General features: G+C 46.9%; 1 protein-coding gene across 1 annotated transcript in view; it reads left to right on the forward strand.

The window, feature by feature from the left end:
* LOC306782539 (voltage-dependent calcium channel subunit alpha-2/delta-4-like) overlaps window positions 1-10,000 on the forward strand; it is a gene marked incomplete at its 5' end in the record, with an annotated part of 70,632 nt that overhangs the window by 17,274 nt on the left and 43,358 nt on the right. The window contains 13 exons of the mRNA XM_079275949.1: window positions 1,245-1,326; window positions 3,004-3,120; window positions 3,473-3,532; window positions 4,033-4,195; window positions 4,273-4,404; window positions 5,143-5,203; window positions 6,437-6,587; window positions 7,794-7,868; window positions 8,210-8,299; window positions 8,409-8,522; window positions 8,624-8,702; window positions 8,968-9,101; window positions 9,331-9,348. Coding sequence (XP_079132075.1) covers window positions 1,245-1,326; window positions 3,004-3,120; window positions 3,473-3,532; window positions 4,033-4,195; window positions 4,273-4,404; window positions 5,143-5,203; window positions 6,437-6,587; window positions 7,794-7,868; window positions 8,210-8,299; window positions 8,409-8,522; window positions 8,624-8,702; window positions 8,968-9,101; window positions 9,331-9,348 — 1,276 coding nt within the window. The remainder of the gene's footprint in view (window positions 1-1,244; window positions 1,327-3,003; window positions 3,121-3,472; window positions 3,533-4,032; window positions 4,196-4,272; window positions 4,405-5,142; window positions 5,204-6,436; window positions 6,588-7,793; window positions 7,869-8,209; window positions 8,300-8,408; window positions 8,523-8,623; window positions 8,703-8,967; window positions 9,102-9,330; window positions 9,349-10,000) is intronic.

Raw genomic sequence — 10,000 nt, forward strand, 5'->3', positions numbered from 1 at the left:
CTGATGCTCTGTGATGCGGTTCTGCTGTGGCCCGCGTGTCTGATGCTCTGTGATGCGGTTCTGTTGTGGCCCGTGTGTCTGATGCTCTGTGATGCGGTTCTGCTGTGGCCCGTGTGTCTGATGCTCTGTGATGCGGTTCTGCTGTGGCCCGTGTGTCTGATGCTCTGTGATGCGGTTCTGCTGTGGCCCGTGTGTCTGATGCTCTGTGATCCGGTTCTGTTGTGGCCCGTGTGTCTGATGCTCTGTGATGCGGTTCTGCTGTGGCCCGTGTGTCTGATGCTCTGTGATGCGGTTCTGTTGTGGCCCGTGTGTCTGATGCTCTGTGATGCGGTTCTGCTGTGGCCCGTGTGTCTGATGCTCTGTGATGCGGTTCTGCTGTGGCCCGTGTGTCTGATGCTCTGTGATGCGGTTCTGCTGTGGCCCGTGTGTCTGATGCTCTGTGATGCGGTTCTGTTGTGGCCCGTGTGTCTGATGCTCTGTGATGCGGTTCTGTTGTGGCCCGTGTGTCTGATGCTCTGTGATGCGGTTCTGCTGTGGCCCGTGTGTCTGATGCTCTGTGATGCGGTTCTGTTGTGGCCCGTGTGTCTGATGCTCTGTGATGCGGTTCTGCTGTGGCCCGTGTGTCTGATGCTCTGTGATGCAGTTCTGCTGTGGCCCGTGTGTCTGATGCTCTGTGATGCGGTTCTGCTGTGGCCCGTGTGTCTGATGCTCTGTGATGCGGTTCTGCTGTGGCCCGTGTGTCTGATGCTCTGTGATGTGGTTCTGCTGTGGCCCGTGTGTCTGATGCTCTGTGATGCAGTTCTGCTGTGGCCCGTGTGTCTGATGCTCTGTGATGCGGTTCTGCTGTGGCCCGTGTGTCTGATGCTCTGTGATGCGGTTCTGCTGTGGCCCGTGTGTCTGATGCTCTGTGATGCGGTTCTGCTGTGGCCCGTGTGTCTGATGCTCTGTGATGCGGTTCTGCTGTGGCCCGTGTGTCTGATGCTCTGTGATGCGGTTCTGCTGTGGCCCGTGTGTCTGATGCTCTGTGATGCGGTTCTGCTGTGGCCCGTGTGTCTGATGCTCTGTGATGCGGTTCTGCTGTGGCCCGTGTGTCTGATGCTCTGTGATGCGGTTCTGCTGTGGCCCGTGTGTCTGATGCTCTGTGATGCGGTTCTGATGTGGCCCGTGTGTCTGATGCTCTGTGATGCGGTTCTGCTGTGGCCCGTGTGTCTGATGCTCTGTGATGCGGTTCTGCTGTGTTTCAGGGTGCAGCAGTGGGCGACCGTGGTCTCCGCTCAGCTGCGAGACCTCACCATCAAACACTCCGGCTCCCTGCTGCTGCAGAAGGTAAACTCATGTCAGCGCTTCTGTGTTCAGGACATTCTCTGCCGTGCAGAGGCAGGAAAGTGGGATTCTTTTAGTTTCGGTACGTTGTTTCCTACGTTTCCCAGAATCCCAGTTGACGGCCCGAGAACCAGTCGAGGTGTGAAGTTAGAGTCTGGCTTCGTTAGGACAACGGCCTTAGCGTGCCCAGCGTTAGCGTAGCATAGAAATGCTGTTTTGTTGAAGGTTCTGCAGGTGGAGATCTCACGCAGCCTTAGATGACGCACAGAGTGTACGGTCTGTGTCCAACAGCCAGCTGTCGTGTGAAGGAGAGGACATGGACGATGAGAGTGAACCAGATGTTGCATCTAATTCTGAAACGTGCATTAAAAGCACTGATCTGTATTCAGTTGAGGAAATAAACTCGTTTTTGGATGTAACTTTCAATAGATCTGTAAAAGTGAGTGATTATTTCCCTGACATGGAGAAGTTCATCTGATCGGTGGGGGTGGTGCAGAGAAAGGTGGGTTTGGACCTTTTAGATGGAAAAAGCGTTTCCGCCTGAAGAAACACTTCACAACCGTGAGGAAAGCGAGGAAAAGTAAAAGGGTTCAAACTAAGACAGTTTAACATGATCATGTGTCACACGGGGTTTTCCACTTTCCACTGCTCACTTCTCATCTTGTCTCACCTCCTTCCATCCTCTGACCTTTCCATGTCTCATAGTTTTAGTAACCGGTTATTGAACAGTCACATTTACCCAGTAGGCTTCACCGATCATCACCTCGTCACTTTAGATGTTCACACCTCACCAACCACCAAATGCAGCTCTTACTGGCACTTTAACATTAAGTTGCTTCAGGACAGTGACTTCTGTGAAAAGTTTGAGACTTTCTGGGGAATCTGGAGAGAAAAGAAGAGCGACTTTGAGTCCCTGAGTCAGTGGTGGGATGTAGGAAAGACACATATACGTGTCTTTGTTCAACAATATACAAGTCACTCCACAGTCAAAGTCAAAAGGGTCATTGAGGAGCTAGAAAATGAAATCAGGGATTTGGAGCACAGTGTATTCACTCACACCAGCACAGACACTCACAGGCTTCAACAGAAGAAGCAGCAACGAGGTTCCTTTCTACAGGAGCGAGCTAAGGGAGCTTCGGTCAGGTCAAGGTTCACCAGCGTTAGGGACATGGATGCTCCTCCTACTTCTTCAATCTGGAGAAGTCCGTCTCTCGAACCAAAAACAAGAGATATTACTTCATAACTCGTTGGCAGAATCATAATATCTGAGACCCGTTGCTTATTTTGATGAAGATGACACGAGCATTGTTTGTATTATGGTATTTTATCAAAAGATCTTGGTTTTTAGAGCACAAACTGTTTAGTTTAGGTCTTCTGGGGAAAGAAGGTACAAGTTCATATTTTCATAATTTATTGAAAAAGTTATTCAACATCAGCAGGTGTGAAAAGGTAATTGACTCCTTCGTTGAACCAATAAACCAAATTGAACTGTAAATTGGCTTCAATCACACTTGATTACTGCCAAACTGTTCAATCTAAGCATCACTTCAACAGAACTTCTCCAATCAGGATGCACTAATACCACTTCTCTTTCCACAACAATACAAGTACGAGTACTTATGTGAGCACTCAATAATAGCATTACACTTGTTGAAATGTGTTTGTCTGTGTGTGTCTCAGAAACTGAAGGACGTGGAGTCCATCATTAAGATCGTGGAGCTGAACGGAAACGACCTGGTGAAGGGTTACTCGGATGAAATCGAGCGGATGTTGGGAAGCAAGATGAAGTCTGTGAAGGTGAGAACGAAGAGGATTCCTACATTTCCCAGAATGCAAATCGCCAGTGTGTTCTCAGCCCCTTTTGTGCTCAGTGCTTTCAAACTCCCATTTCTCTCAATTTTGTAAATCATTTTTTATTTATTATTAACTTAACAAAAATCTCCTAATCCAATGTGAGATAACCCCGGTGACCTCACTATGACATCATCAGCATAGTGGCCCTTTAAGACGACTGGGACTGACTTCTTGTCCCAGTTAATGATGCAACACAAAAACACAAGGGTCTTATGTGGCCTGTGATGATGATGATGATGATGATGATGAATTAGACATTACTTTATTTAAATTCTTTTTCTGTTTCTTGTCTCAGAGGTTGGCGGAGTCGGCAGAGGACGCCGACCTGTACCACGGCTACAACGCTTCGATGCAGGTCGGTTTCTCTTCTCAACCAACCAGCCGTTCCTTTCTTTTATTTCTTTTACTCACACACTCAAACCTGCAGAGATCTGAAACCAAGCCAAGCTCAGATAATCCACCAACCCTTTAACTGGCCGAAGCGCTAACGCTAACACTAGCATGCTAACAGTTTGCAGCTCAAGGTCTAAGCTTTAAAGCTTCACCTGAGATTAGATCAAAGTCCCCTGATCCTGTGAGGAAACTGGGTTAACGCTGCAGCAGAGAAGCGACACACAAGACATATAAACATCATTAAATATGCAAATATACTGAAGCACATGTAGGTAAAGACTTCTCAACTGCTATATTATATGTATATATATATATTGTATATATATTGTATTATAGAGAGACACCTTGTGTCAAAGTCTTCCGATTTTTTAAGGTGTTTTATGGCAACACTGCTCGTGGAGAATAGACGTGACCTCCGCTGCATCTTATTCTGAAAGGATTCTTCTTCCTGTCTCCCGTCAGTTCGATTACTACAACTCCATGCTGATCAACACGGTGGACGAGGACGGGAACAGCGTGGAGCTGGGCGGAGACTTCCCTCTGGAGGAGGACGAACACTTCAACAACCTGCGGGTGAACACGCTGCTCAGCGACATCCAGATCCCCACCAACGTCTACAACAAAGGTCAGAGGTCGTCCTTTACGTCTGTCTAAAACTGCTCCTGTGAGGCTGAGCTTCTAACGACCGTCCTCTGTGTGCAGACCCCAACATCCTCAACGCCATCTACAACTCTGAGGCGTTAAACGACATCTTCATCGGCAACTTCCAGAAGGATCCGACGCTCACCTGGCAGTTCTTCGGCAGCTCCACGGGCTTCTTCAGGATTTACCCCGGTTAGTCTGAGCTTTAGTCTGCGCTTTAGTCTGAGCTTTAGTCTGAGCTTTAGTCTGCGCTTTAGTCTGAGCTTTAGTCTGAGCTTTAGTCTGCGCTCCAGCTTGAGCTTTCGTCTGAGCTTTAGTTTGAACTTTAGTCTGAGCTTTAGTCTGCACTTTAGTCTGAGCTCCAGCTTGAGCTTTCGTCTGAGCTTTAGTTTGAACTTTAGTCTGAGCTTTAGTCTGAGCTCCAGCTTGAGCTTTCGTCTGAGCTTTAGTTTGAACTTTAGTCTGAGCTTTAGTCTGAGCTTTAGTCTGAGCTCCAGCTTGAGCTTTAGTCTGAGCTTTAGTCTGAGCTCCAGCTTGAGCTTTAGTCTGAACATTAGTCTAACATTCAGTCTGAGCTTTAGTCTGAGCTTTAGTCTGAACTTTAGTCTAACATTCAGTCTAACATTCAGTCTGAGCTTTGGTCTGAGCTCCAGCTTGAGCTTTAGTCTGAGCTTTAGTCTGAGCTTTAGTCTAACATTCAGTCTGAGCTTTAGTCTGAGCTTTAGTCTGAGCTTTAGTCTAACATTCAGTCTGAGCTTTAGTCTGAGCTTTAGTCTGAGCTTTAGTCTAACATTCAGTCTGAGCTTTAGTCTGAGCTTTAGTCTGAGCTTTAGTCTGAGCTTTAGGTATTGTATTGTAGGTATTAATAGCATCAGTACTCGATAAATAGATGTATAATATACATCAATGTACTGACTCTGTGTCTCTCAGGTATTAAATGGACTCCAGACTCAAACGGTGTGGCAGCTTTTGACTGCAGGAACAGAAACTGGTGAGTTCAACAGCTTCTAGCTGCTGCTAACGAGCTAATGTTAGCATGCCAGCATGCATTCTGAACATGGTTGACAATATATACCTGCTAATCATCTGCATGTAAGCATTGTGAGCATATTAGCATCCAATGTTAGCCTTCAGTAAAGCTACACAATATGAGAAAAATATGCAACAATGCTGTTGGATATTTGAGATCGATAACAATAATGATTTGATAGATTTACAGATATTAAATGTCCAGTGTGCAGCCTCACAGAGCTGCTAGCGTGACTGCAGACTTTGTTGTAGTTGGACCAACAGATAAACATAAAGATCAAACTTGACTGTGAGTCCTGTGAGTCCTGTGAGGACTGTTAGTCCTGTTAGTCCTGTTAGTCCTGTTAGTCCTGTGAGTCCTGTTAGTCCTGTTAGTCCTGTGAGTCCTGTGAGGACTGTTAGTCCTGTTAGTCCTGTGAGGACTGTTAGTCCTGTGAGTCCTGTGAGGACTGTTAGTCCTGTTAGTCCTGTGAGTCCTGTGAGGACTGTTAGTCCTGTGAGTCCTGTGAGGACTGTTAGTCCTGTGAGTCCTGTGAGGACTGTTAGTCCTGTGAGTCCTGTGAGGACTGTTATGAATGTTTACTGAGGTAATAAATCAAGAGAGAAGTAGAGTCATTTTCTATAGACTTCTATACAACCAGAGGAGTCGCCCCCTGGTGGACACTGGAGAGAATGCAGCTTTAACACGTGAAGCTTTGGCCTCACTCTTCAGAACCGGAGGTTGCCGCCTGCTCCAGACCTTCTCAATATTGAGGCAGTAGAACGTTTCATGCTGACACACGGTGCTGTAAAGTGTCTGTTTACCGTATAAGAACAAACATGAACGCGATGGAGGCGTCTCAGGCGTTCTGCTGGCTGTGAGCCGGTGTTTTGATCCTCTGGGAAAGACGATGAGCTGCTCCTCAGCAGGGTCCCACGTGGCCCACATGGCATCATATGTGACCGCTCATGCATTTTCTAAATAATACCAGAGAGCTGCATATGTCCTCGAACGCCTCGTCACGCCGCATTAATGCAGCTGAGCCGGGAAACAAGCTGCTACGAGCTTTAAAACGTCTTTAATTGTCTCTCTGCTTATTAGATAATTGAATATATGTACACAATTTTGGAATTCCATCGGAAGAAAGTGATTAAAATAGAGATAATAGTTTAGTAAAACGTGTAATATTGATGAATGTTGCCGTGCTGCGTTCAGGTACATCCAGGCAGCCACATCTCCCAAAGACATCATCATCATGGTGGACATCAGCGGCAGCATGAAGGGGCTGAAGATGACCATCGCCAAACACACCATCAACACCATACTGGACACACTGGGAGAGAACGACTTCGTCAACGTCATCGCTGTGAGAGACACACACACAGGGACACACACACACACACAGGGACAGACAGACACACACACAGGGACACACACACAGGGACACACACACACACAGGGACAGACACACACACAGGGACACTCACACACTCACACACTCACACACACAGGGACAGACAGACACACACACAGGGACACACACAGGGACAGACACACACACACAGGGACACACACACAGGGACAGACACACACACACAGGGACACACACACAGGGACAGACACACACACACAGGGACAGACACACACACACACAGGGACAGACACACACACACACAGGGACAGACACACACACACAGGGACACACACACACACAGGGACAGACACACACACACACAGGGACACACACACAGGGACACACACACACACAGGGACAGACACACACACACAGGGACACACACACAGGGACAGACACACACACACACAGGGACACACACACAGGGACACACACACACACAGGGACAGACACACACACACAGGGACACACACACAGGGACAGACACACACACACACAGGGACACACACACAGGGACACACACACACACAGGGACAGACACACACACACAGGGACACACACACAGGGACAGACACACACACACAGGGACACACACACAGGGACACACACACACACACAGGGACACAGATACAGACACACACATACAGACACGCACACACACATACAGACACATTCACACACTCACACACTCACACACAGGGACACACACAGGGACACACACACACACACACACACAGAGAGACACACACATCATCGACCAAACACAGTAACATTACATCAGTGGTAGAAGAAGTGAAAGTACTAATACTACTCTTCGTCTCCTCCTCTTTGTCTCCTCCTCTTTGTCTCCTCCTCTTCGTCTCCTCCTCTTCGTCTCCTCCTCTTCGTCTCCTCTTCGTCTCCTCCTCTTTGTCTCCTCCTCTTCGTCTCGTCCTCTTTGTCTCCTCCTCTTCGTCTCCTCCTCTTCGTCTCCTCTTCGTCTCCTCCTCTTTGTCTCCTCCTCTTCGTCTCGTCCTCTTTGTCTCCTCCTCTTCGTCTCCTCCTCTTCGTCTCCTCCTCTTTGTCTCCTCCTCTTCGTCTCCTCTTCGTCTCCTCCTCTTCGTCTCGTCCTCTTTGTCTCCTCCTCTTCGTCTCCTCCTCTTCGTCTCCTCCTCTCAGTACACTGACTATGTCCGGTACGTGGAGCCGTGCTTCAAAGGAACACTGGTCCAGGCCGACTTAGACAACAGAGAGGTGAGACCGTCATCTGCTACACACTGACACACACACACACACATACACACATGCAAATACACACACACACACACACACACACACACACACACACACATACGCACACACACACAATGCTTATCACGTGTTGTTTTTTTATAGAAAATCTTAATCTGAAAGGTAACTAATAACCAAAGCTGGTAAACAAATGTAGTGAAATATAAACTGTAGCAGTAGAGGAGTCAGACCATGGTTTAGAACTTCATGAAGATATTTCTAGTACTTTTTTGAAGCACAAATTAAATTCCATTCACCTCCATTGTGTGTTAATGTGAAGTAAGAGTTGTTTTTTTGTCCGTCAGCACTTTAAGCAGCTGGTGGACGAGCTGCACGTTAAAGGAGAAGCCAAGATCAAGAACGCCATGAAGGAGTCCTTCAAGATCCTCAACCAGGTCTGTGTCCTTTGGAATGAGCATTAGCATTAGCATTAGCAAGAAGCAGCAGGACAACATGATTAATGTGTGTGTGTGTGTGTGTGTGTGTGTGTGTGTGTGTGTTTAGGCGAGGGCGAGCGGTCAGGGCAGCATGTGTAACCAGGCCATCATGCTGATCACAGACGGAGCCATGGAGGACTTTGAGTCCGTTTTTGAGGAATTCAACTGGCCCGAGCGCAGGGTGAGATGTTTTATCTTTTTATGTTTTTTAATTTTTTTGGGTTCGGTCATATTTTAATATGTATTATTTAATATCTGATCTCCATGTTTGTCTCCGTTCAGGTGAGAGTCTTCACCTACCTGATCGGCAGAGAGTTGACCTTCGCCCAGAACACCAAGTGGATCGCCTGCAACAACAAAGGTGTGTGTGTGTGTGTGTGTGTGTGTGTGTGTACGTGTGTGTGCGTGTGTCTGTGTGTGTGTGTGTGTGTGTAGTATGTGTCTCTGTGTGTGTGTGTACGTGTGTGTGTGTGTGTCTGTGTGTGTGTGTGTGTGTGTGTGTGTCTGTGTGTGTGTGTGTGTCTGTGTGTGTGTGTGTGTGTGTGTCTCTGTGTGTCTGTGTGTGTGTGTGTGTGTGTGTGTGTGTGTCTCTCATGCACTGCCCGTCCCGCTGTGTGTTTTCTCAGGTTTCTACACACACATCTCCACGCTGGCTGACGTGCAGGAGAACGTGATGGAGTATCTGCACGTGCTCAGTCGGCCGATGGTCATCAACCACAACCACGACATCATCTGGACCGAGGCCTACATGGACACTGTGGTGAGCCGGAGCCGGCCAATCAGAGAGCTCGAAAAGGAGCAGTTTGGTTTTCAACATCTTGTATCAGAAATGAAGTTCTCATTTTGGGGTTGAACTTCTCCTGTTCAGTCATCACCATCATCATCATCATCATCATCATCATCCCTTCACCTTCATCTGTCTGTCTGCTTCCTTCCTGTGTTTATTTTCCCATGATCCTCTGGGTCTCTCCATGCCGTCGCTCCGGCAGCTTCCCAGCACCAAGGAGGTAAAGAAGAAGAAGAAGTTGTAATTTTACATGACGAGTAGAACAGACTCCCTCCCAGTCCCTGAACCGGCTTTTATAAGATGCTTCTTTGTGTTCATGGATTCACTTCACACTTCAGCAACAGATAACTTTTCAAAACTTTGGTTTTTGGACGTTGTCGTCTTGTTTTTGTAAGCGACACCAGAGGGCGGAGCTAAGCACAACCAAACGCTGAATTAAACGTTTTTTTAGGCGACCAAAGTATTATTATTAACTTCAATGAAGTGAAAACACTTTTAAAGGGTTAGAGGTTTTAAGACACAAACACGGACAACGGCAATTATATTATAAAATGATCATAATAGTTACAATAATATTTCAACATATTCAAATATTCATGTCGTTGTGTTCATGTAAAAACTCTAACGTTGTTTACAAATTAGTTTCCAAACATCAGTTTCGTTTCTTAGCGTACAAAAGTAGAAAACATCTCAAAGTTTTATTGTCTTTATATTCTCCAACACTTTACAGGAAGAACAATTTTCTGATTTTGATGATAAAATCACACATTTTACACATAAATATTTCATAAATGACATATGAACACATATGAAGCGACTCCCTTTAAGTGACTCTAACGACCCTCCTGGAGGGTCCTGGGCCTCATGTTGAG

Source organism: Melanostigma gelatinosum (genome assembly GCF_949748355.1).
Source record: "Melanostigma gelatinosum genome assembly, chromosome: 1".
NCBI lineage: Eukaryota > Metazoa > Chordata > Actinopteri > Perciformes > Zoarcidae > Melanostigma > Melanostigma gelatinosum.